The sequence below is a fragment of the Alligator sinensis genome, unplaced genomic scaffold, assembly GCF_000455745.1.
Source record: "Alligator sinensis unplaced genomic scaffold, ASM45574v1 scaffold919_1, whole genome shotgun sequence".
NCBI classification, from domain to species: domain Eukaryota; kingdom Metazoa; phylum Chordata; order Crocodylia; family Alligatoridae; genus Alligator; species Alligator sinensis.
The window spans coordinates 238,306-265,247 of NW_005842191.1; the positions used below are offsets into that span (position 1 = coordinate 238,306).

At 44.4% G+C, this 26,942-nt stretch overlaps 1 protein-coding gene across 6 annotated transcripts in view; it reads left to right on the forward strand.

Annotated features, from left to right (window-relative positions):
* Positions 1 to 23,399, forward strand: part of ATP6V0A1 (ATPase H+ transporting V0 subunit a1) — a 58,526-nt gene extending 35,127 nt beyond the window's left edge. For all 6 annotated transcript variants that reach the window (XM_025207311.1, XM_025207310.1, XM_025207312.1 and 3 more), the window contains 4 exons: positions 179 to 286; positions 8,568 to 8,685; positions 10,347 to 10,518; positions 20,801 to 23,399. In XM_025207311.1, the coding sequence (XP_025063096.1) occupies positions 179 to 286; positions 8,568 to 8,685; positions 10,347 to 10,518; positions 20,801 to 20,894 (492 nt within the window). In that variant the 3' untranslated portion in view covers positions 20,895 to 23,399. The remainder of the gene's footprint in view (positions 1 to 178; positions 287 to 8,567; positions 8,686 to 10,346; positions 10,519 to 20,800) is intronic.
* Positions 23,400 to 26,942: the final 3,543 nt, after the last annotated feature.

The following is a 26,942-nucleotide window of genomic DNA, read 5'->3' on the forward strand; positions in this document are numbered from 1 at the left end:
TCACCCAAGCTGGAAGATCTGTAAAATCGAAGCTTGTGGAAAATAGTTGTGCCATTGAACTTTTTAATGTGGATTTTTTTTTCTGGAAGTTGGTCCTGCTTCATGGAGATGTGTTAAGTACCTATTTGCACTAAATTCTAAACAGCATTCTGCTTTTTTCTCTTTATGCATGTATTAGGGAACTCACAACTTTGGTGGCATCCGGGTGGGTAATGGACCCACTGAAGAAGATGCAGAGATCATTCAACATGACCAGCTCTCTACCCATTCTGAGGAAGGGGAGGAGGTGAGTGTCTGACACTTGCTCAGGACAGTAAAGTTGGCACTCTGGGGATGATTTACTAGCTTCCAAGCTCTTAAATTTCCATAGCAGTGCTGACAGCAGAACAGTAGAAATTCAAGGCCTATTCTAATAACAACCTTTTACACACTACTCTCTGGTCATCTTTGACTCTTATTTCTTGTTAAAAGAGCAGGAGTCTCATGATGGGCCAGCTCTGTATCCCCATAGGGCATCTGAAAATATGGACAGTTGCCACAGACTTGTTTTTCCCTTAGAAAAAGCAGGTGTGGGCAACCCCCTTCTTCCCCTTTGGTGTTATATAGTACTTGGATTTATATTAACTGGTTATATTTCTTGAGTCCTAAATCTCTCTTGTTTCAAATTCTTGTGGGCTGTTAACACATCTCAACTGCGCTGCCTTACCTGTTGCCCAAGAGGTGGACAAAAAGGGAAAGCTAGCTTGTTTATCTTGGACATCCTGATGCCTCCCTAGTAGCTGTGCATTACAATGCTTGTTAAGTGCTTCCACTTGAAGAATAAATCCCTAATTGTACTCTTGACTAATGATGTGACTGGTGGGACACTGCACTAAATGTAAACTTGTGTTTTCAAGCCTGCGGAGGATGAGGTGGTAAGATTACAGTCAGCTTTGCATTCATGTGTATCTGGAACATTTTTCATGGGTGGTAAATCATCTCCTGAGTTAATATAATTCTTTGTCATAGCATCTTGTTTTTTTAAAAGCCCTAGCCATTAATGCATCACAGACTGTTTCTAATACTTCATGCAGTATCTCCATTCAAAGAAACCCTGAATTTACTTCATCTGTCCAGCATACATTTGCTTTGTCTCTCAACTACAAATATTTCTCAGTTGACCTGCACAGCTGTGCATCAAAGATCAACTAGTGACTTCCTCTAAATCTGTATAATATTGAAGTGGTTGGAGAAGCAAGTTTCTCTGTCTGATACGTAGTTGTATCTGTTTGGTCAATGGGAATGTTTGGATTTTTTTGCAAACTGCTTATAGATTTTTTGTTTGTTTGTTTGGTTTTTTTTCTAGCTATCATCTAGCTTAATGTTACCGGCTACCATGAAATAAATTCAGCAAAATATTGAAACATCAAATTGGAGTTGCTGATAACCAGGGAATCAATATTTTGTTTTTTCTCTCTCAAGGAGGGTTTTTAGGAGAAGAATTGCTCATTCTTGAATACTAGTAGTTGGAAGAGTCAGAAATATAATATACTCTTTGGAGAGCAGACCATTTAAATCTAACCAGTCTCTGCACTCCTTGCTATCAAAAGACCCATATTCTTCATGTTCCTTCCTCCTTTTCCTACTCCTCGAGTTGGTACCCTTGGTCACTCTTTGGACAGGCTGGCTCTGATGGCAGGAGCAGGGGCAGGTGGCATCCTTGGAAGCAATAGTTAATGTCTACAAGCAGTTATGCCATTCTTGGGTCTTTGCTGTTAGTGTGCCTGTGCTTGTTGTGTCTTTTGTTCTTTGAATTGTGGGTGTGGATGCAAAAGGCCTTGGTACATATTTCTCCAAGAAGCTTAGCATGCACAAATTGCTAATGAAGGTTTTGCTTATTTCACCATTAACAAGAATTTTCTTCATCTGTGAGGTCAATTCATATGTATAAACAAATGACAATTCAAAATGGTAGGCTGTATGTAAATGGATGTAGGTCTGCCATCTCCAGTGAGCATTAACACCAATGAAGCTGTAGAATGAAATACTCCTCTGTCATTGCAATATCCATGCTACTCTTTGATTTGTGTTTGTCTTTAGACCCAAAACAAATGGGCACCAGTAATTAACGTTGATAAAAGGATAGAACTTAGTTTTGAGGGTGTAGAGTTGGGTATCTATTGGTCTAACAAACTAAAGTAAGTTGTTCAGCTCATTCAGAATGAGCTACAGAAAAATCTAAGTAAATAAGTGAATAATCTTATGCCCCACGCTAACACTTCCTTCAACACTGGACCTAATGGGCCCAACTTCTTTCCTTTTAATCTAGATTCATAATACCAGTAGGTAGGTGCATGAATTGCACTGTAGTTAGAGCAGTATCAGTCCTGTCCATCTGACTGACTTGATTAAGATTAATTGTCATTCTTTTGAGCTGAGTGAAATAAATGTGCGTATATAGGATGTCTCCAGTCATGTTATCTCTAGTTGACTTTTTATTAAGTTGCCTTCCTAGTGCGGTAGCATTCTCTGAAATGCTTCTAGTGTTGTGCGCAGGACCAGGTAGGCAGGCAGGACTCTGGAGTTTCAATGTGAGGCTAAGATAATGGTGTAGGGAGGAAGGGTTTAGGTTTTGCTGGCTCCTAATTAAATTGCCAATCGAGAATGATTGTTTGTTGGCGGGGTAGCAGGTACAGAGCACCGCCACGCACCACTCCGCACTGTCACCACCTCCCAGGAGCAGGGTGGTGGGGGGGAAGCTTGCCCCACCGTCCCCTCCACCAGCACCCTGCACTGCCACTGCTTCCATTGCTGCTGGTCTCAGCTGCCTGCTGTGCCGCCCCTCCCCTTCCCCACTCCTTGGAGGCAGTGGAGCGCTGCCATGATGGCAGGGGTGGAGCAGGGGAGTGAGGCCAGATGGCCTTGCCCCCCTAGGGGTTCCATCCCCTCTGTCCCATTCCCCCTTCCTGGTCACAGCAGCACTCCTCTGCCTCCAGGGAGCATGGCCTGGAGTTGGGGGAGTGGTGAGGCCAGCAGTGCTGGCCTCGCCCACTCACTCTCTCTTCCATCCCCACCATCATGGCAGCACTCTGCACCACCACCACCGTCTCCTGTCTGTAACACTCTTGGAACACTGATTGGTTGTTTCAGTAGCCAATCGGAGTGCTCCAATAGTGTTGCAGACAGATACAGACAGACTAAGCCTTTTATTATATTAGAATTAGGAGATCCTCTTGAAATAGGGAAAGCCTGTACAGAAGGGATGGTTTCTACCTGAAAAAAATGGTACCGTAACTACTGGCGTGTAACATTAATAAGGTGGTAGAGCGGCATTTAAACTAAAAATGCAGGGGAAAGCCACAGCTTGTGTTGCAAAATAGCACACAATTTGGATTGACTTGCCCTATAAGGGTGAAACTGGAAGAAAAAAAAAAAAGTGGGGGGCGGGAAGGATAAGAAACAGGATGAAGACTAGCATAAGCAAATGCCTTTAATGAGTAAAAGGTTACATGGGAGTAGCTAACCTGGCAAAAATAAAAAGTATACATGTTTTCATACTTGTGCTAGAAGCCAAAGATCAAAAGTGGGGGAACTTGAATGCTTAGCAGTAAATAATGACATTGACATAATAGGTATCTCTGAAACATGGCGGAATGAGGAAAATCGATGGAATGCTGTAATACCAGGATACAAGTTGTACAGGAACAGTAGAGTAGGTTATACTTGTGGGAGAATGGCATTCTACATCAAAGAATGCATCGAGTCAAATAGGGTAGATTTTTCAACTGATAAGAGAAGTACCATAGAATCTTTGTAGATAGAAATCCCAGGTTTCAAGGCGGGGGAGTATATTTAGGGATATACTATCCTCCAGCAGCTAGCTAGAAATGCCAAGGGACTTCAACTATCCACAAAGAGACTGGGTCAGTCTAACATCAGGCCCGGGTGCAGAGACCAAATTTCTTGACATTATAAAAGACTGCTTCCTGGAGCAGTTAGTCCTGGAACATACAAGGGTAAAGACCGTTCTTGACCTAGTCCTCAGCAGTGCACAGGATTTGGTGCAAAGGGTAAGTGTTACTGAGCCCCTCGGCATTAGTGACCTCAATGCAATTGGGTTTGACATCCATTTAGGAGGGGAAATGAGAAGAAAATCTGGAAACCGCTTAAGAACATTATATTGGAGGCACAAAGCAAATGCAAATGCATACCACAAATAAAAAAAATGGAAAGTGGATTAAAAGCAAGCAAGCATGGTTTAATGACAGTTGCAGAGGCAATAAGTAGAAAAAAATCTTCTTTCAAAAAGTGGAAGTTAAAACCTAGCGAAGAAAATAAAAAAGAGCATAAACACTGGCAAATTAGATGTAAAACTATAATAAGATTAAAATTTTATTGTTACCCTTTGTGTGTCTAGAAAGTTTTTCCTCAAATTCTAAGTATACCAGAAGCCAAAGAGTAGTCAGAAAGTCAGTTGGGCCTTTGAATGGTCAAGGTGTAAAAGGGGTGCTAAAGGATGATGGGACCATTGCTGAGAAACTAAATGCATTCTTTGCATCTGGCTCCACTATGGAAGATGTTGGGAGGATTTCCTCACCAGATCCACTCCTCTCTCTGGACAAGTTAGTGAAGCTGACCCAAAGTGAAGATTCAGTAGGTGAGGTCGTAGAGGAAATTGATGAACTAAATTATAGCAAATCACTAGGACCTGATGGCATTCACCCTAAGGTCCTGAAGGAGCTCAGATTAGGAATTGCTGAACTTGTACCTATAGTACGCAACCTCTCACTAAAAACAGCCTTGGTACCAGAGGACTGGAGTGTTGCCAGCATGACTCTCATATTTAAAAATAGGCTCTAGAGAGGATGTGGGGAACTACAGGCCAGTAAGCCTAACTTCTGTTCCTGGAAAACTGGTAGAAATTATTTAAAAAAATAAATAAATTCCAGCATGTGGATGGATGTGACTTGTTAACTCCTCCCCAACACATCTTTTTTAAAGGGAAATCAAGCCTCATCAGCCTATTAGAGTTCTTTGAGGAAGGGTGTCAATAAGCAGGTGGATTAGGGTGATCCAGTTGACATAGTATGTTTGAACATCAAAGATCATATTTGAACAAGGTCCCCCACCAGAGGCTCGTAACAGGGGTGTGCAAAATGGGCCTATTTGGATTTGGCCCGAATTGGGGACAGTGATACGATTCATTGATTTGGATCACTGTCCCCGATTCAATTCAGCCGAATCTCATCTGAAGATTCGATGCTGATTCGGAGAATCGGTGATTCAGCCATAGACACGGCTTTAAATGTTTTTTTTTCTACATACCTCAAGATACCAGGTGCAGCCCGTGATCGCTGTGATGCTGGGGCGGATGGAGGATCCCACAGGAGTGTGGGTGGGGCCCCCCCACATGCTTGGTGGCGAATCCGGAAGTGGACCAGAAGTACTTCTGGGTCCACTGGGGGGCCCCCCAGCATTCCCCCCAGATATAGGAGGCACCAGTCACCAAGCTGGGGAGGTGCAGAGGAAGGCTCCCTGTGCACTCCCCAGCAGACCTGGAAGTGGACCAGAAGTGCTTCTGGTCCACTTCCGGGTCTGCTGCCGAGCACGCTGAGGACCCTCCTGTGGGATGCTCCATCCACCCCACCATTGCAATGTTGGTGAGGTGCCTGCTACCTTGAGGTATGTAGAAAAAACATTTAAAGCTGTGTCCATGTCTGAATCGCTGAATCTCTCCGAATCGATTCAGAGGGTTCTGATTTGATTCAGAGATTAAAGGGTCTCCTGATTCAGTTTGGATTCAGAGATTTGGCCACCAAATGGAGCTGAATCTCCACTGAATTGAATCAGTGGCCGAAGCTTCGCACAGCTCTACCCCTTAAGTATGTTAGATAGTCATGGGATTACAGGGAACATCCACTTGTGGATTAGAAATTGTTTCCAAGATGGAAAGCAAAGAGTGAATATAAGCAATCAGTTTATGATGGGAAGAACTAAACAGCAGGATCTCCCAGAGATCTGTGTTGGGACCAGTGCTGTTTAACATATTCATAGATGAACTGGAAAAGGGGGCGAGTAACAAGGTGGCCAGGCCAGACTTGCAAATAACACAAAACAATTCAGAATGGTAAAGATCAAGGCAGACTGTGAGGAACTACAGAAGGATCTGGCATGATTGTTTGAATGGGCAACTAAATGGCAGATGAAAGTCAACGTAGGTAAGTGTGAAGTGATGCACTTGGGCAAAAATAACTCAAGCTATACATGCACTATGATGGGCTCTATATTAGTTGTTACCACACAAGAAAATAAATTGATCAGGGAGTCATTGTGGAAAGTTCACTAAAAAAACATTTAGCTCAGTGTTCAGCAGACATCAAAAAGGCAAACAATGTTAGGGATTATTAAGAATGGAATTGGGAACAAATGAGAAAGTATCATTATACTCATTTATAAATCGGTGGTGTGTCCATACCTTGAATACTGTGCCCTGTTCTGGTCCCCACACCTCAAAAAGGATATAGAAGAACTAGAGAAGGTCCGGAAAAGGGCAACAAGGATGGTTAGTGATATGGAGGGGGCTTTCATATAAGGAGAGACTAAAGAGGCTAGACCTATTCAGTTTAGAAATGAGATGCTTGAGGGGGGACATGACAAGAGCTTACAAAATACCAAATGGCAAAGAGAAAATAAATTGGAATTATTTACTGCCTCTCAATACAAGAGCTAGGGGTCACAAAATGAAATAAGTAGGTGGTTAGTTTAAAACTAACAATAAGAAATTCTTTTTCACACAGTGTGTAATTAAAGTGTGAAACTCATTGCCACCAGGTATTATGGAAGGTCATGGTTTAGCTGGGTTCAAAAGGGGATTGGACAAATTCTTGGAGGAAAAAGGGCATCAGTAGCTATTGAGTATGGGAGTTAGGCATACAGCCTCTGAAATCAGAGTTTCCTAGACCTTTAAATGTTGGAGGCTGCAAGTGACAGGAATGGGGCGGTGGGGGTTACCCTGATGATACCCAATTCACTCTCCCTTTCAGCATCTGATCTCTGTCACTGTGCGATACAGAATACTGGGCAAGATGGACCCATGGTCTGACACAGTAGATGGCAGTCCTTATGTTCTTATGCAGTCCCATACAAGAATAGGAAAGATGCATCAAGACTAGAAAAGCTGTGGAGCGGAAAGTAAACTTAAAGTTGTGTTTTCTGAACAACACCTTGGTGGGTAAAAGTCCTGCAGTGGCAGCGGCTTTACTGATGGTTTCTTTGTAAATGTCACTGAAGGTGGCTCTGCCTAGAGTTGTAACATTTGAGGCTGCTGCTTATAGCTGGTGAAATAACGGATGTAATGCAGGTATAGCTGATCACATCTGTATAGCACATGAATGCTTTTTTTTTTTAAAGAAACACGATGAAAAATAACCTGTAAATCTACAGGCACTGTGTTAAAGTTATTCTGTGAGTCCCTTTTTCTCAGACCATAAGGATGATCTCTCCAGTGGCTATTTACTGTTTCTGCCATACAGTGTACTTAATGGTTAAATATTTGTTCTGTTCTGTCTACTTTATACTGATTTCCTGCCTTCGGGGAGTGGATGCTGCTGACCAGGTTTCACAAAAGAAGCATAAACTGGAAAGACTATGATGAGAAGGAGCTGGTCTCTTGACAGCTAGTTTGACTTAGTTGTTTAAAATGTTTACTATTTTGGCTAAACAGAGGGGCAACAAGAATAAAAATAGCCTGCTGTGCCCTTTCAGAACATTAATATTGGTGTCTTTAAAATTCTGTATTCCCTTTAACTGTTCTAAGCAGTTTATGGAATGTGAACTAAATGCAAGACACAGTAACAAGCTCTTTCCCAAGTTTCAGGAAACTACTCTGCCCCCTCCTCCCCTTCCCCCCAACACACGCTTTTAAAAATAAAAACCTATATGTTAAAACTAATTAATTACAAGAAAAGGTATACAACGTGGGAACTCTGCAGGCAAAATAATGAGGCACAGATGGGATTTTCAGGATCAACTCCTGCATTATTTCTACTTTCCCAAAAAATAAACGTCTGTCTTGCAGAAAGCTTGTGTAGCAGAGGTAAATGTGCAGTATTGGAACCTTGTCTGCCAGTATTGCCTTTGACTTTTTTAAAATTAATTTCAGATTTTTCTCATTCCTGTGAAGAATATAGTACTTGTAGAAATAGATGCGAATGACTAGTGAGTTGAGATGGGAACCATTTCCTCACTAGACAGATTCCTGGCAAAATCCTAGATTGAATGGTAACTTTTTTTGTTTGCCATGTTAAATGTATACTTTTAATCACTGCAGTATTGAATAATTTTTCAAATTTGTATTGGTAAGATTTTGTAGCAGTTCGCTTCACTGCAGCTGTGAAAAGATTATTTGACAGATGAAATGGATGATCAGTATCCACAGCCAGAAGAAAGTATGAGAGCCTAAACTGCAAACATAGTGCCCTTTGTACTAAGACAGGATAGTAAGCTACTTCCCTTAACTGCCAATCATCGTTTATTATAGCAAGACTTGTAGCAGGTTTCATTTCTTCCTTGCTCTGTTCCTTCTACAGTTTGATTTTGGGGATACCGTAGTTCATCAGGCCATCCATACCATTGAGTTCTGCCTGGGGTGCATCTCCAACACAGCCTCCTACTTGCGCCTTTGGGCTCTGAGCTTGGCCCATGCACGTGAGTATCACTTCCAAAGCTGGAAGTTTTGACTAGTGTTAAGAGATCAACCTGGACAAAGGCAGTAGGGAGAAGGCCTGAGCCCATAGGGTATGTGCTTAAGAGGAACTGCCCATGTGTGTTGGAGGGGTGGAAATGATAGGGTGGTGTATTTATGTTGACTTGGCCTTTGGCAGATGTACAAGTAAAGGCATGATGGGATCTAATGTATGATCTCAACAATCATGTTTCCTGCCATACCACACATGCGCATTAGGAGGTGTAACTGTGGGATCAAGCATCAGATACCATCATGCCTTATTGCCAGTGCAGGTGGATCATGACCCTGGATTCCCTTTGCACCAGCAAGTAGCAAGCCCCCACAGCAGGGAGCCACATCATCTGATTCAGGCTCCCAGCCTTGCCCCCTCCCCTCCCCTCCCCTCCCCTTGGGCTGGGAGGCCCAGCCTGGCCACACATTCAATGATGCAATAGGAACCAACCACAAAGTTACTCTACATTTTTGTGTAATAACTTTGTGGCTTATTCCTTGTTTTATCATGCCATTAATTGCATTAACATGTGGCTGGGTAATAACTTAAGACATGATTACCTAATTAATCATGTCTTAAGTATAATGTGTGCCAGGGACCCCTGTGTAACGAGATTTTAGCGTTTGCCCACCTTGTGATCAAATAGCAGTGTTTTACTGTCAATGGATGTTAGGCTGTGCTGTGTAGCCCAAAAGAAAGGGCTCTGTCAGTGACTTGGCAAAATGGAGCAGACCACATCTGCTTTCACTACTTTAACTTGAGACTTGATCTTAGCATGCAATGCTTCATTTTGATCAGTGTAATATGTCATGTAACTCAAAGGAGCGAGCCACGTGCAGCTCATGAGCTACTCTTAGGCCAACCTGTGATAGTCTGTGTGTGTAGGCAGCGTTGCTTTTGTGTATTGTTGTGCTCCTCCTTCCCTCTCCTGACCAGAATTATTACAGAAATTAATGTGGCCCATGGTTTTTCCCTTTGTAAGTTTCCTGTTGGTCTCTGTACAATATGGCAATTATGTTCCAGCTTGAGGCAGCCACCCTGCAGCACAGGTGTCATGTGGTAAGAGGAGCCTGTGTGTGGCATGCTGCAGATTAGGGTTGAAGGGCAGGCAGCACAGTGGCAGATAGGGCATAAAGCAGAGCAGTAGATCAGGCAGGGAGCAGCAACTCGGATAAGGAAAAGGGATTGGAGTGGCATTTGGGGAGGGTACAGGGTTAATTTGTAGCACATCTGCTGAAGTTTACCCCCAGTGCTCTAACTTCATTCTTGAAATGTTAATGCCCTGTAGGAAGATACAGGTGTAGGATCTGTGCAAACAATATATTTGAAAGGGAGTTTCATAGCTTTAGAAGGTGTAGGTGGAATTTTTTTTTTGCTGAATAGAATGATGGGCTAGTGAGTGGGAGCACTGGCCTTGCAGCTGGTGCTAGGGTTTGGGGTTCAGGTTTTGAAATATGTTTGCCTGCCAGCACCATGTTTCTCAAGCAGCCCCAAATGGAACCATGCTGCTGGCTTTTGCTGGGCTACAAATGGTGGGAAAGCCACTCAACTCTGAATAAAGTAACTGTTCTCTTTCATTTAACCACTCTGAAATGAGCACTATTTTTTTCTGACTCCTATCTTCCACAGAACTTTCTGAAGTGCTCTGGACCATGGTGATCCATGTTGGCCTCAGTGTGAGGAGTCTAGCTGGCGGCTTTGGCTTGTTCTTCATATTTGCTGCTTTTGCAACCTTGACTGTTGCAATCCTTCTGATCATGGAGGGGCTATCGGCTTTCCTTCATGCTCTCCGTTTGCACTGGTAAGTTTACTAGAAATGTTAGATGTTTTAAAGCTGTTTAATAAGGAGGACAATTGCAGATTAATTTGCCAACCTTGTGGCTGCAGTTTTCTAGAAGGTGAGATTTAGATTTGTCTATACATAGTAAAATTTGGGCTTGGGTTATAAATCAAGACAATTGATAATGGAGTACTGAACCCAGTGATGGCCGAGTGCTGCTTAGACATCATGTGAATAACAGAACTGAGTGCATTTGCACTTCCTGAGAATGTTCTACAGCAGGCAGACTAGTGGCAGAAGGATTTTAAAAACTTAAAGCCAGGGACGTGATTTTTTTTTTGGATGGCAATCCCAGTAACATACAGGTCAGTCGCATCATACGTGCATTTAACTTGTGCGAATTCAACTATATGTGGGGTGGGAGGGGGGCGGGGCTTGAGCTTCCACGTGGCACTGCTGCTTACCTGGAGGCCCATTATGGCGGTGACGGCCAGTGCCTCCAAAACCTCCTGCTGTCGTCATGGAGCTGTGCCCGGAGCTGTGGCCGGCTGCCAGGAGGCAGCAGCAGTGTGGTGGTGGCCGGGCGGCACGCAGCCATCCCCACCCACCACCCCACGCTGTGCCGCTGCCACCGGCCACACAGCTCTAAGCACGGTGCTGCGTGCAAACTCAAGCCCCGCCCCCCCCTCCCACCTCATGTATAGTGACTGATTTTCGCCTTACGAAATTTTCACTTTACGCACTGACTTCAGCAACTAACCCCTGTGTAAGATGCGACTGACCTGTACTGCACTCCCACCCTCTACAGCAGAGGTAGGCAATTATTTTGGGCAGAGGGCTGCTTACTGAGTTTTGGCAAGCCATTGAGGGTCGCATGACAGGCAGCCCAGGGCAGATTAATATTAATTTTCTAAATTTTTTTTTTTTAGGGGCCCCATGGCTAGATGGAATGGCCTGGTGGGCCGCATCCGGCCCCTGGGCCACATTTTGCCCAGCCCTGCTCTACAGTTTGATCGTTTACTTAGAAGTCACTGGAGCTGAAAATCAGGGGTCTAGTTTATCCTGGGGCTGATTGTCCTGGATAGAGGCCTAGTACAGACATTCAGTTTCTCCTGGGAGAGTTGCTCTCCCAGGAGAAACCATGAATGTACAGATGTTCAAGCTTTTTCTTCCAGAGTAAAAATGGCCGTTCCAGGGGAAAAATAACCTGGGAACAATGAGGGTTAAATCACTCTTGGAAGAGCTTCTCCTGGGAGAGTGAATATCTATGCATGCTGTTGCTTCTCTCAGAAGAGAACATAGTCCTTCAGCATCCCCCCCATACCCTCTGGGGTGGGGGCAGTGTGTTGCTCTCTGGACTCTGCTGCTCCACCAGGGAACAGAATGCATCCCCTTCCCAGTCCACACGTTGTCCTGCAGGGAAACAGGCTGACCACGGGCAGTCTGGGTCAGCCAGTCAGGGCTGTCTTTTGCACGGCTATCATCTGTCACCAAGCAGACTAAGGGGTCTGTAGAGCATGCTGAGATGTGTGCACAAGGATTCTCCTGCCGCCCCCCCACCCCTCCTACTCAGATGCATAATGGCAGCACTGCAAGCTCTCCAGTCTTAAGGGCGTCAGCATTCGAATATCTGTATGCACGGCTCTAAGTTTCTCTACCAGGAGAAGAAACTTGGGAGAATTCATCCAGATTTATTTGAATGTCCATATGCCTCAATCAAAATAGGCTTGACACAGTTGTTTACAGGAACAGTTTGAATGGCGATTTTAACCTCTATTGTCCTGGTACAAAGTGTTAATTCAGATATTTAACAGGTGCTTAATGTGGGATAAAGGGCTTGTCCCTCTGTTGGATACCAGGAATAAAAGACTTTGTTTTGGGAGAAATTCATCCTCTGTTTTTAGCTTCTAGGGGTGCTTGTATATGTGATGGTCGTCATGATGGACACGTGACAGGAAATGTAATTTGTGTGGCTTAATGGCATTATGCATTACATATGTGCCAGTTTTGGCGATTTTAAACGACTTTGCATTGTTGCAAACTAAACTATGTCTGGATGTAGTTTAGTTTGGAAAGTTTTGTTCTGTGGTGGGGTGGTGCCGCTGCCACCAGAGAAAAGAACCAGGGGCCACCCTCTGCTGCTCAGCTTCCTGGCAGCTTGCCCCTGGCTGCGGGCAGGCTCCAGCTCCATGAAAAAGAAAAGGGATCAGGCCCCTTACCGTAATATGGTGGAAAGATTGTAACAGTGGTTTTCAGTTAAAAACCCACCATTTCAATTTAGGGGGCATAAAATAAAACCTCATCACATGAACAAGCGCCTTAGGTATAAACAAACAGGTAGCACTTCTCCAGAATCCTAGTATAAGTCCCTTGTCCCATTTTAAGTACCTGTAAAGTATGAGAGAGAATATGCAAATACTTTCCCTTCCTCCCCATGCCCAAGAAGCACAATGTTGTGTACCTCTGTTGTGTTCCTCCAAATTAATCATGGCTTACTCAAGTTAGTTGCCAGCCATTCCAGGGACAAGCCTGTCAGGCTGTGCGGTCTTTCTGGCCACTTTTTGGCAGAGTGTCTAAAGGGCTATGCTGCTCCTTCTTTTGTCCTGGGTTTTGACTTGCATCAGTCAGGACTCATGAGGCATTTGTTTACAGAGAGAGTAACTGTTCTAGGCTGGAAAAAATACCGTTTTACCAGCTAAACACTTCTAAGCAATCTGCATAGAGGGTTTTGGAGAGGGATTGTCTTCAACAGTTTTTCTGTTCTTTGCTTTGCATTTGTTTTTCAAGCTTTTACAGTGTAACATAGTGATTGACTGGAGTTCCATTTGCAGCCAGCAACCTATCAAGTCCACTTTTTCTCAGGAAAACTGGGTTTAGCAGAGCAATAGAAGTTAAACTTCAGGGCCTCGACTTGGGATAATCTGTTGCATCTCTGGGGATCTCAGTCTAGTTTTATTATTAGCAGCTCTCTCATTTGCGCCTTCCTTTTAGAAAAGAAGTTGAGCCTTTTTTCAGCAAGGACAGCTTGCTTTGTGATATCAAAGATGATGTCCACAGACTGTGCAGAGGTCACAGCTGAAAACATGGATGTTTTCAATAACTTTGTACTGGAAGGTACATAATGAAGACTAAGGAAAGCTCTGCTTGGAAGACATCCGGTGAAGGTGTTCTGAATTAAGAAGCTTGTCATTGATTCTCTTAATAGCGGTAAACAAACCTGAAGGGATTGTAGCAGGAAATTTTGCAGGGTTTTCCATTTAGGTCATCTGATCGTAGATGCACAAGATTATGCTTCTACTTGGCAACTATGTTAACAAGTTACAAAACGCCAAGCTCTTTTCAGAAGAGGGTTGTTTAGTCATAGATTTGATTTTTGGCCCATCAATGGGAAGCAAAATAGATTTGTCTGCCAGGTTGGATGTCTTAAATTTAATTTTTGTAGTCTTCTGCCTTATAGCTACAAGGCAACATTTGGGAACAAAGGGAGTTTTGTAATTGCAAAACTAAAACTGGATTGATTTTAAATCTAATTTAACCCCCCCCCCCGGCTGAGCTGTAGGTCATTACTGCAATATGATAACTGGATTTCCAGAGCCACTGTAAGCAGTTTATCTTCGATGCCCCCTATTTAGATGGGGGATGATGGGTCTTTTCTTTTTGTTTATTTGTTTCTCTTGTTTTTTGGCAACATATTCTCCCTTGCATCTAACTTGCTGAGACCATGATTAATCTTATCCTTGTGCGCTCTGGCAGAACCTGTTAACCATCTGCCTGAGCTCTCTTACCAGCTGTGCTTTGTTAATGCATCCTCTCTAATTCTGTGTATGAAGGGAGCCTGCAAGTGGGAAGAGATTACCCAAGAAGAGCATGAGTCACTTTTTCTGCACCCAAGGAGAAAGGGAGTTCAAGAGTAGTTTTACTTCCATATGTTTAAAGAGCACTTACTTTTCAGCTTTAAATTCCACCTAAAGTGTGGCTGGGTATCACTTTGGTCCGATCAAAGAAACGGAAAATAATGAATTTGGTTAGTTTCTTGGCTCTCTGACACTACACCCATGACAAGAGAGGAAGAGTTTAAGTACTTATCCTCCAGATCAGTCTTGTTCAGGAATAACTCAATGTCAATTCAAACTTTTTTTTCCTCCTGGCCAGCCAGGATAATAAAGCTACAAGTGTAGTTCATGAAGAGCACTTCTACTCCAGGCTCTATGGTTTGATTGATTTGATTTATGCTTCCCTTCCCAGCAAAAGCTCCTGGCAGTTGATGATAAAGGAAACAAATGAGCTAAAAGGGCAGCAAGAATAAATGTAACAAAGTAAAAATGAAATGAAGTAGAGAGTCGCTGAACAAGATCTCTGCCTAAGTTTTGGTTCCTAAATGCCTACATTTCAAATAGAACGGTCTTCTGGTGCTTCCTCAAGATGTTCAGGCTTGGGATCAGACTCTGGCAGGCTTCAAAGGAGGGAGTTCAAGGTCATAGTGGTGGCTCCCCCCGCCCCTCATAAAAACATGCTTTTTGCATTCCAAAAATGGGAGGGAAGGGTTATTTTTAAACATTGGCTTGAAAATAAACAAATACAGCAATACTGTTCCTCTCCAGAGGCCCTTGGGAGTTCTGAAAAGGGAGAGGCAAAAGGGATAGCTGTATTGAAATTAGAAGAGAAATAAAGCTGTAGGCGTTTCCCATTTGGAAAGAAGCAAACTGTGCTGGTAATAACAAGTGCTGTTTTTCCAGATTTCCCCCCGAGGCTTGGGGGAGGAAAACTTAATCATTTTGTACCTTTGTTGGCACAGCTTCTAAGTACCATGCACTCAGGCTTTCAGTGTTTGGGGATCTTCAGACTTTTAAACCACATTCCTGATTCAAAAAGGAATTATAAAATGTAGCCATCTTGTGTAGGGAGGGAATCCCATGTTGCAGAGTTGTCTTACTACATGGCTGCTGGATGGTGTTCCTGATTTCTTCCCCCTGCACCCCCCTGGCATCCAGCCTTGAAATCCTCACACTTGGATCCATCTGCTGACCAGCTGTTCTTTCCTTGTCTTTAAACTACTGTCATTGCTGTTCTGAAATTGTACAATGAGGAAAGCGTTAATCTTAAAACTGCTGTTGTGTATTACCTCTGATAATCTGAGAGAAACAATAGATTCATAGGAGAGTAGGCCTGGAAGGGACCTCTTGAGGTAATGTAGTCCAGCCCCCAAGCTTAGGGCAGGATCATCTCTGACTAAACCAGCTCAGCCAAGTGTCTTGTCTAATTTGCTCTTGAAAACTTCCAAGAATAGAGATTCTGCAGTCTCTCTATGTAAGCTGTTCCAGCGCTTGACCACCCCTGTAGTCAAAGTTCATCCTACTAATCTCCAACCTAAATTTTCCCCTGCTATGAGTGAACAGCATCTCAACTTTTATGTGGTCCTCATGCTGGGCAGATGTTAGATAGAAGCAGTTAAACTTTCTAAACCTCCTCTCTAAGCTGCAGCATACTTTTTATAAATGTCTGTAAGTAGGAGGTTGTTGATATTCTCTAACCGTTTTATTTCCTTCTAAATAATAAAAACCTGATACCATTTTGGAAGTTATTCTAAGTATGAATTGAAGTAAAGGAGGCAAACAGCTCTCCTCTATTGTAGCATTCCTACCTTTGAATGAATTTTACCTGGGGCCCTTTACAAGCCATATCCTCTAAAGCAAGTAGCTGATAGCACATGCTTATTGCTGGCCAACAGAACAGCTTTCCCCAAGGCCGGACTCTTAAATGAAGTGCAACTGAAGCTAAGTTTATGGAAACACCTGACATAAGATGGTGCACTACTGCAATGGCAGGCAAAGTGAAAGAAACACAAGGGACTTGTTGAGCCTACAGTAATGCCATGGCACAGTCGCTGTGTAGAGCAACTGCAGAGTATTTTCAGGGAAGCTACAAAGGCACGATTCTGGAACCAAGTCATTTTTTTCCCTAAACACGCATGCTCAAACCTGTATGTTCTCAAGTGGTGTGCTTAAAGTGTCACTTGGCATTTTATTATTGCAGTGGAGTCCTCATAAACGTTCTTCAAATAATATACTGCTAACATTCCTCTTTAGTCTAAACACAAATTCAGTACATTGCCAATGGTAGGTGAATGCCTCCTTCTACAGTGAATAGGATCAAATACAGCTATCTTGGGAGAAGTAGTTCTCGGAGAGCTTTGTTTAAAATCTCATCGCCATAGGGGAGGAGTCCCCTGTCTGGAATGCAAAAGGTATGAGTGGGCGTCTCAGCACTCAAGGAAAAGAGAAGTAGTTTAGCATACGTTTTACTGGTAAGAAAAACAAAATCTTTAAAGAGCTCTGCCCACTGCTCCCAGCTGAAAAGGAGTTTTCACTCTTTTGAGAACACACAGATGTTCCTCCAGTGGTTTTGTTTTTTAGTATAGATCTCCATTGAAACAAAGCCTTGAAACTGGTAACAATATAATGTTGATACATAGTGATGCCCATAGTTCTAACAGATCTTTGTTGGCAGGTGGCTGGCTGCTTAGTCTATCAGATACTCAAGTTTGTTTCCTTGTAGCTTATTTCCCTTTTAACTGGTGATCTGACTGCTTAATATCCTTTACCTTTTGAATATGCTATTTGTTAATACACTTTTTGGATTGAACATGGCTCTGGTTTCCTGTCACGGGCACAGGGCTTGCCTAATGAGGAATCTGTAACCAAACACCAGCTATGGACCCAGAGTCTATGAAATGGCATTGGATCTGAGCTTCCTTCCTGGGAGCAGCAGTCTTAGAGGCAGGGATTTAGGGGTGGGGTGGGACAGAGACCACCCATTAGTTCCTGTAGCTATTTAGGGGTGAGTTGGGACAGAGACCACCCATTAGTTCCTGTAGCCATCCAGTTGGTCTGGCAGGAATCGTTGAAGGATGCTAATGTTCTAGCTGGAAGGGATACGTGTAATCTCCTTATGATAGTGTCAGGAGTACTCCTTGGATTCCGGGGCCAGGCAGGAGGTGGAACGGATGGATAACAGCATGTGTAATACAGAAAGAGCAGCTGGGTCACTGAAGGCTAGGTTTGGTATTTGCTTTGTAGTAGGGTGTGCTGAAATACTAGCTTTGAAGACCTAGTGCAACATGTAGGGGTGGCGGTTCAAGTATGGGGTACAGGAGGAGAGCAGTTGTGCTGATGGAGCTCAGACTTGCCAGAGTTCAGTGGAGCCGCTTGGATTCATCAGTTGAACACGATTTTTTTTCCAAGTCCATTCCGACCCTGATTTGTAAGTGAATAACCCTACGCGGCAACTCATGTACTCTACATCTCCTCAGTTAACCGATTGCCAAATTGCTGGTCCTTTTACCTTTTTCCTTTTACTTTAAATATATTCCAAAATCTTACAAAATGGTCTTTGAAAGTAAAGCAATGAGGCTGTGCTAATTCTACTTCACTTTCATGCTTGAGTCCCAGAGCCATCTCCCTCTGGGTTGAGAGCATGATTATGGCCATGCTACTAGTCTGGGCTTAGAAGACCTTTCAGTTGATATAACATTGTATCAGTTCAGCTGCTGTTGCAAAAAATTACATTGGCTTTTTCATGTTTCTGAGTTCATAACTTCCTCTGTGTCCTGAACTGCAGGCATCTGCCATGTGGAAAGAGATGTTTCTTTCCCATTCTCTAACCTGAGCTCTCTGCCATTGATTCACGAATGTTCCTAGAATGTGCCTTTGCTTAGCTTAGAGGGCAGAAAAGTAGCTTTTCTGGCCGTAAAGCAGTACTTTAGGTTCTCTGGCCAGAAACTACTTCAAAGTCTCAGGATCTCAAGGCTTATGGTTCTGCTTGGTGGCGTCCAAATAGGCTTGGAGTACAACAAATGTGGCAAACTGCAAACGGCTGGGTAAAACAAATAAAAAGGAATAATTATGCAGTGCTTTGTGGCCAGCTGTTCCCCGCTGTAAACTGAGAGGTAAGCTGTGGACGAGCGATGGGCAGACACCATCTGCCCTGGCAGAGGCCGTGGCATTCCGTAGCTAGAGGGGGAGTATTACTTTCCGAGAGGCGTGGGTGTGCTCTAGCCATGTCGTGCTTGGAATCCAGTGAGCAGAGGTGGGCGTAGTGAAGCTCAGCTCCCCACCCACGCTTCAGGATTTATTTCTTTATTTATTTTATACTTTGTAAAAGGTCATAAGCCGTAGTGTTCAGCAGCTACGACCATAACAGCAAGTACATGACTGCATTGAGAGGGCATTTCTGTTCCTCATCAGTGCCAAGAGAGTGGCCTCCCATGCTGAATCTAAAGCATGGCTGATTGATTATGTGGCAAGCCTAGTATCCGTGACGCACAGAACCTTAGTACAGGGAGGAGCTGCTTTCCTACCTCCTCCACCCCCTGGCACTTGCGTTCCGCTAATAGGGGCACAGAAAACTGCCCTTTCAAGGGTAGACCCAAAGTTAGGCTTCTAAACTGACAGGTTAGGCAGCTGTAGTTTGATTTAGGAACCCGAATGCGGAGTGAGGCACTGCTGTTTAGGTCTCAGTTATGGGCATCCTGGCTTAGTGTCTCTTTCAGGTGCTTCCCAGTGGGGATGGGGGCTTTGCATGTTACCCTGCAACACCTTGTAGGTCTTGTTGGGAAGCCGGTGCCTCTGCTTTCCACCTGACTATTGAAGAGGGCCCCAGGGTGGGGGAAGGAAGGGCCCTTTAAAGGCCCTTAAATCTGTGTTTTGCAGAGCAACACTGTTGCCTTTTAAGTAAATTCCTCTGTAGAGATGTTGGCCAAAACTTACTAATAAAGCAAGTGCATGTGACAGCCAGCAGTTCTGGGTGCAGCTGGTGTCAAGCACTGCAAAGAATGCATTTGTGCTGCAGATGTTCTTGGAGCAAATGTGAAGTTCCTTCCATGTTTCTCAACTCTTCATTAAATTATAGAGTTCTAAATGCATGGAGACTGGTTTAACAATTTTACCAAGCTCTGCAGCAGCTCTTCTTTAGGCCCATAGTATCTAGGTTGAGGCCAACACTGTATTTGTACAAGCCCAGTAGTAGCTTCCAGATGTGTCATGTCCAGGGCAGTTGAGTAATTAAGGTTGCTGTTTCAGCTGAATGCAGTATGACTCAGTGCCCATCTCTCTCCCTCTCTCTTCCCTTTGATTTTTCCCTTGCTTACAGACCAGTTAGTCACAGGATACTTATGGAGATGGTCATGGTTCCTGAAAAACAGGAGGGCCTTGGCAAAGCCATTCTCCTCCTACGTGGAAAACTCTGCTCATCGGAGGGATTCCTTTGCAAGGGAACTCTGCACTGGTTGCATTAGACTGTTAGCTAAATACTGTTTACCTGAAAGGTTTTTTTGCTTCTCATCTCAGTCGGGAGAGAGTTGAATTTGTTTGCTCAGATACCAATCACTTTGTGAGCTCTGTCACTGTTAAGTTGCAGGCAAGTATGAGACCCCCCTCCTTTCTACCCCACCCCATTAAAAGCAAGTATTTGTGCAAAACATCCTCAAAGTTGAATGCTGAAAAATTGCTCTCCTAGAGCTGTGGTCACTTGACTCCCCATAGCAATAGTTCCAGTGGACAAGGAGAATGGAAAATATTTCTCATACGGTGCAGTGAAAACAGTATGCTTGTTTTTATTATGAATCATGCTCTTTTCTTTCCATGTTTGGCAGCTGTTTGCTATCGGGCAGCTCTCTAGGGTTATTCCCTTCAGACTTGGCTTTTCTGTTTGCTTTCCCCTAATAAACTAAGTCAATGTTTGGCTTGTGACAGTGAACAGATCTGTAGGTCTCCAGAAGCAGCTAATTGGGAGCAAATAAAATATGCTTGAACAAATAAACACGGGGTGCTGATGGAGGAAGTCCCAGCACCAAGGTGACATGATGCATGTGTGTGATATAACTGTAAAATGGGATCGCTTTGGAGTGGTAGTATCCTTAGGACAGATGCCTATTGCTACTGCATAAATATTTCTTCCTGACACCCCGTTGTAATGGGCCTCTCCCTGTTTTGCTGTTCACTGTAAAGTTTTTGGGAGGGAATGGTTATCCTCTTCTAAAGCAGGTTTTTGGGGGGGGGGTTTGGTTTTGTTTTTTTCTTAATTTCCTGTCTGACACAGGAAACATAATAAAAATCTGAGTGGAGCATGTTTTGCTTGCAACAGTTGAGCTGAGTCCAAATCACTGATATCTGACAGAATTCTTACTTGATCCATTAGCCCCAATACGCAAACATGTTTAATAACGTCCGAGTTAATTTTCTGCTTTTCCTTTTGGGACTGTAAAACCAACTGTCAGTTGTTCTTTGTCTCTCTCTCTTTTTTGCAGGGTTGAATTCCAGAACAAGTTCTACTCTGGTACAGGATTCAAGTTTCTCCCTTTCTCCTTTGACAGCATCCGTGAAGGAAAGTTCGACGACTAGTCGTTTCCCCTGGCTTGAGCTGCTTGGATGTTTGTTTGTGGTTTTTAGTTAGTTCCTATCCCCAGCATCTGTGTTGTGCGTAGCTTCCTTACAATAACATACTGCCTCTAAAAACGACTTACCACAGCAGATTGCAGTACTTCAGAAGAGGAGTGGAGAGCCATTGCATCACACTCTGTATTGAGTGTAATTGATGCTGGTTCACAGTCTCTTCTCTCTGTTCTAAGCAAACAGTGTGTTGTTGAATGTGTTTACAGTAAGAGATGTTGCATAGGAAGTGTTTGGAGTTGATGTATTGTGTATTTATGATATTGTATAGTACTTAGCTGCACAGCTGGCTTCTGTAGGGGAAAATGCAACCTGTTGCACTAGAAACAGATGAACAGGAGAAAAATGGAGAAGCTTTTATCTGTCCTTGTAACCTCTGATTTAACCAAATGAAAACCATTGGTGCACAAAGGAACCTTTTTGGGTGAGCCAGGCATTATGTATCCCAGAATTCACCCCTCCCTTCCATGCACGTGGGAGTCTTGTTTGTTCGTTCCAAGGTGTGTGTGTGTGTGTGGGGGGGGGTTATGTGCATTAATTTGATTGTCTCCTTTTGTACTGGGAGTAGTGGTCTCTGCTGATCCTTCATGCTGTGTGATCTGCTAGCTTAAGGAAATGAGGTGGTAAAGCAGGTTTCCCTCTCCCAGCTGATAAGTAGCCTGTCTTTCATCTGCATTTCTCTGCTCAGTCTATCACCTTACTCAAGCCTCATGCTATTAGAGGAGAAAAGAGATAATTATTTTTTATTCTCCATTTGGGTGTTAAGACTTGGCCTACAATTTGTCCATCATAGACTGATCGTTTCACGTGGAGGTGGGTCCTCTAAGACCCTGGGTCTCCACTGCACCTTGTTTTAATCAAGGCAGTGTGATGTCCAGTGGTGCCAGGGCAAGATGCTCTGAGTGAAGAAGAGTGCTTGCTTAACTCCCATAGGACCCAACAGTCCCTCTGCCTTTAGTGCGCAGGATATGTTCCTGGAAACATCCTCTGGATGTCGTGTTCCAGTGATCTTCCTCCCAGAGCGTTATCAGTGTTGTTTGATAGAACAGGAACTTGGCAGGGCCCTTAGGGCATTCCTAGACAGGAGGGAATGTTCTTCTGCCACAGTACTCCCAGCTCCAGCTGACCTAGAGAACAAAGCCTCAGTCTTGCATCCCTTAGCACTGGTCAGTGCAGAGGTTGTGTGTTAGACTGGCTGCCTACATGGTATAGGTGGAACAGGTTAAGAACACCAAAGTAATATCAGTGGGGCAAAATAGACGCTTGTGAATGTTTTGGCTCTTACTAAAACTGCAGCCACTAACTGGTTTCTACCCATCCATCACCTGTGTATATGCAGATAATGATATTTCTGTGGTGTTCGACCTGACACTGCTGTCTTCTGAGAGCCTTGGAGGCAGTGGTCTACATTCTGCTTGTGTTGAGGCCACATCGCTTCTGTCAGCATTTCTATGCTTAGCAATCTTGAAACCTGAGGTAGAAAATTCTTAGCATTTAGTATGTCTTGGTTTCCAAAACGCTCTTGCTCTCTAGTGCTGACTCTCTGGGGCTAGGCTTTTTTATTGAGTCTATGGGAGCATGCAGACACTGGGTACCACAGTATACTGAAGTTTTCTGTGCAAATTTTGTGCAGTTGACACTTAAAGTGTTTAATGCATATGGGCAATAGCACCAAAGAGTTTAGAAATGTTTTAACATGTTGTATCGTATTGGTGTTCTGGGCTTTTTGGCCAACTGATTTCTCTTGTCGTGCATAGGAATTCATGTTGTCCTTCCCCGCCCCACATCCCTTAATCTACATAAGATAAAACCCATTAAAATGGTTTCCATGTATGTAAAGTTTCAGTAAGATCCCTCAGGTCAATGGTTGCCTTTTCCTTTGCAGGGTGTGAATACTTGCTTGCATTCTGTCATGGAAGTAGCCTCAGGAGTAGTGATGTGTAGTGTCTGTCTGGTGTGATCCACCACAATAGGTACTCTCTGTGTCGTGTATATGTATGTGTGTATAAGTAGTCTCTAAACAATAACTGGAATCAATTACAGCTGGCAATCACAGGGGAAAATACCATTAAGTGCAGGTTTCTTCAAAATGGCTTGAGAAAGGTGTGTCTGATTGAGCACTTAAAGGAAAGCCTAGATTGAGGTGGGGGAACTGGTAGGATGGGGGTGTCTAACTTATGACATTGTCAAGTGGAGTGCAGGTCACAACGGGCAGAGTTCCTGGCAGTGCCATGGCATTGTGGGTGGGCAGCTCCATGGTAATTCACCCAAACTGTTTGTGTGTTGATTCTTACTGTATGTTTACAATAATGTATTTTGAAAACTGCAAGGTGAAATGAAGTCTGGTGTGTAGCTGGAGCAGTAACAGTAACTAACCCCACTGGCCATATTGGGGGGTGGGGCAGAACATGTCACGGATGTTTACTGTACAAATTAAACTTTAAGTGGAGTGAAACACAAGCTGTCTGTATTTTTTTTTTTTCCCCCTCCCCTCCACTTCCTTTCCCTAAACACTGGAGCTTGGTCTCTTGGGCACTGCTCTCATTGTTCACTGTGGGCACAGTCATCCCCCACCCAAGGAACATGAACTAGCCCTGTCCTGAGGATGCTGGTTTACTGATGTGCATTTTCTAATCTTGTGCATGCTTTTCTGATCTGGGAAGAGTTAATTCTCTTGATAATTCTCGTGAGAAATGGCATCAAAGGGCAGGAGAGGCAGTAGGTTTTTAAAGGGGAACTTAAAAAATGGGCAGCTTCAGCTAAGGCCACAGTGGGTTTATGAGCACAAGTTAATATAGCATCAAGTGATCAGGGACCTATGTTGGGTCACAGCAGCCAGTAGATGAGTTGAGACCAGAACACAAGAGTCCTGCTCCCTGCCTTAGACTCCTACCTGTCCAGTTAAAGTAGCATTACTCCCCCCCTTTTAACCATTGCCAGATGACACCAACCCCCATCAATCAGTCCAACTCTGGGACCAAATGTGAATTTTTCATCAAACTTGCAATAGAATCTTACAAGCCTTATTTTTCTGTAAGGCCTGGGATTGAGTAGAGCTCTAGATAGATGGTATCCCAGGGGAACTTCTGATCCCAGCTAAGAGAAGGTGGCGGTGGGGGCGGGAGGGGGTTGGCTTTCCTTGAACCAGAAAGGTGGCTACTGCGCACAACTCCTACTGTCTGTAGGGCTGTGAGGCACTGAGGGTGAGATCACTCACCTCGCATTTGTTCCTGACCTACAGGGCTGTATATTTACTCAGGCCTTTCCTGCAGGACTGTCCTGAAAGATGGTTTTCTCTTTGCATGTGGGAAAAGATGCAGGAGCAACCAGAGCTGATTTTGCAGAGTTCCTGTTTTTTGTGGCTGAGGATGTGTTTTGTATGGCCTCATCTTTCTGGAAATTAAAAAAAAATTATAACAGCCAAACTGCCCTAAGAAGCCAGAGGTGGCTTCTTGGATTGGTGGGAACAGATTGACCCAGGGTTGGGGATGGGTTTGTGGGCTGCAACCCCATTCTGATAAGAGACCTATGGAGCCACAGGAAACCCCTTCCTTATTTGGGGCCCCTGGCAGGTCACTCCTTCCTGTTGCTTTCTTCTGCCAGCTCTGTTTTAAGAGGCTCATTCTTTTTCCCTTTCTTGCATCATTCCTTCCTTTTCCCTCTGCCCCATGTTGCCTTTGATTCAAATATTTCTGCTGAGTCCCTTACTTCTGTTAGGTCAGTGGTTTTCAAACTTCCTAAAGCAACAGAACGCTTTCATATCACTTCTGCTGCTGCAGAACCTCTTCCCCTACTCTCAAGACCTGATGCAGAGCCAGGTGGCCTGGCCCAGCAGTAGTAATGCACCACCTCCTATCCTGCTCTGCCATTTACCCTGTCTTTTTGCAGAACATCTGACCTGTTGTAGAACCTGAGGGTTCCATGAAACAGTATGAAAAACCATTGTTTTAGGTGGTACAGCATCATATTGTGCTTGGCTTAGCTCAGTCCCTATGTGGCAATAGACCTGACTGCAGATTTCCTGCCAGCAAGCCACAAAGGGAACAGCTGCTGTTTTATCTCTCCTTTCCTACCATCATATAGGCTGTACTGTGCCCCTCTTTTGGAGGGGGTAGCTAAAAGAAGGGATCTGGTTTCTTTTTCTTATGTGGAAAGAGTCCACCTGCCTCAGTAATGGATTTTGCAGAGTATCTTCTCTAGAAGACTTGATGCTGGGGATGGGACTTGCTCCAGAAGGGAGAGTCCTGCTGCCTCCTTTCTCAGGGTGAAATGAAAAGGGTGTTTTATCCCCTACCTGCTGGTGATGCTGTTATCATTGCCTTCTTGCAGCCAAGATACTGTCCTCCAGGGAAAAGTCACAGCCTGAGCTATCTCTGGGGCTGTGCACTATGGAGGCTTTCTGAAGCCAATGAACACCTGTGGCTGTGGCCAGCCTGCTCTGAAAAATAGAGGGGACTTGGGAGGCTACTTCTTTACAGTAGAGTTCATCCTTGTCCTATAGTGTTGGTCTAACTTGGATTAGAGACACACAGCTCAACAGCTCCTGGTTGCAAAGTCCCAGTGGGAGTCAGGGCAGGGAATTGTGACCTTCGCTCACCTCAATTGATCTTGGTTTCCTTAACCTGGGCCTGTTGGCCTCAGTCCCAGCCTTTGCCCTTTCGGTAACGGCAGGGTGGGTTCCAGGCATAGTGGCCTACATCTTATTTGTTCTGCCTCTGAAGGCAGAAGACCATGTGGGATATGGATACACGTGCATATGGAGCAGCTTCAGAAAGGGAACTGCTTCTGGGGAGCACATGGCAGCTATATGTTGGAAGAGGCAGGTGCAGAAAAGCTGAGAGCAATACAATTGTAGCAGGCCTCCTCCAGCTACAACCATGAAGGACACAATATAGAAGCTGGAGCTATCTTTTTTACACTCTTATCATTCCTGGCCTGTCCTAAAGTAAGTGTTAGAATATAAGGGCTTGGTGGTTTGGAGCAAGTGTCCCTACCCTTCCCCACTCCTGTCTGACTTTTGATACTAGTCCAAATGTCCAGGAGTCCATACCCCTGCTGGCTATCTAGTCATGGGTAACAGCCTTGGGCCCATTCTGATTTGCCCTCCCCCTGCTTTGTGGCTGGGGTATCTTGCTAGTGGCTTGAATATGATTCTCTGAAAATGGCCAAATGGAGCATACTGTCGTTTGCACCTTTGTGGGGGAGGAGGACCCTGGTGCACATCCACCTGGCTGCAGACCTCGTTTCAGCTCTTTCAACTCTGATTGTGGCGGCCTGTTTTGCTCCCTTGTTGCTTCATGTCTCTGAGTAGTTCCTGTGGGCTGGGGAGTACTGACAGTGGTCTCTTCAGATCCCCTTCCAGCTCTCTTGCATTGTGTCACGACCCAGTGATTTTTTTGTGCCTCGGCACTATGGAATTTCCTGGCCACATGAGAGCTCCTTTGCACAGCAGACTGTTCTGCTGCAATTAAGAGCCTGCGTGCAGGAGAGTTCCCGCCAATTTCCAGTTTCCTTTGCAGGATGCATTTCTTCTTTGCAGCACAGAGATGCACGGTGCAAAGAGTTCCTGCTATTCGGATGCAAATTTGTGCCCCGTTATTGGCCAGTGCTAAATTATTCACACGTGGCAGCTAATAATTGGCTCGCTGGCCGTTTAAAATTCCGCGCGACTTCCGCCCAAGTCGAAGAGCTTTGAGCATGCTGCAGAGTGTCTCTGAAGTTATCTGACTTGCGGCTGCCGATCGATAGACTGATCACCTATCGATCTTTCTTCCTGTCACCGAGCGCAACCCCGACGTACCCCTTTCCCCGCCGGCTTTGAATTGCGGACGGATTAACTGGCTTGGGCCCCGCCAGCTGGAACAACTCGTGTGGTTGTTCCGACAACCGGACCACCTGCGTCGTGATTGCAAGCGGCGTGAGTAAAGTTTTTTACAACCAATAAGTTGTGTCTGCCTCTCCATTCACCAGCCCGCCCTGACGTACGAGCGTAACTCGAGT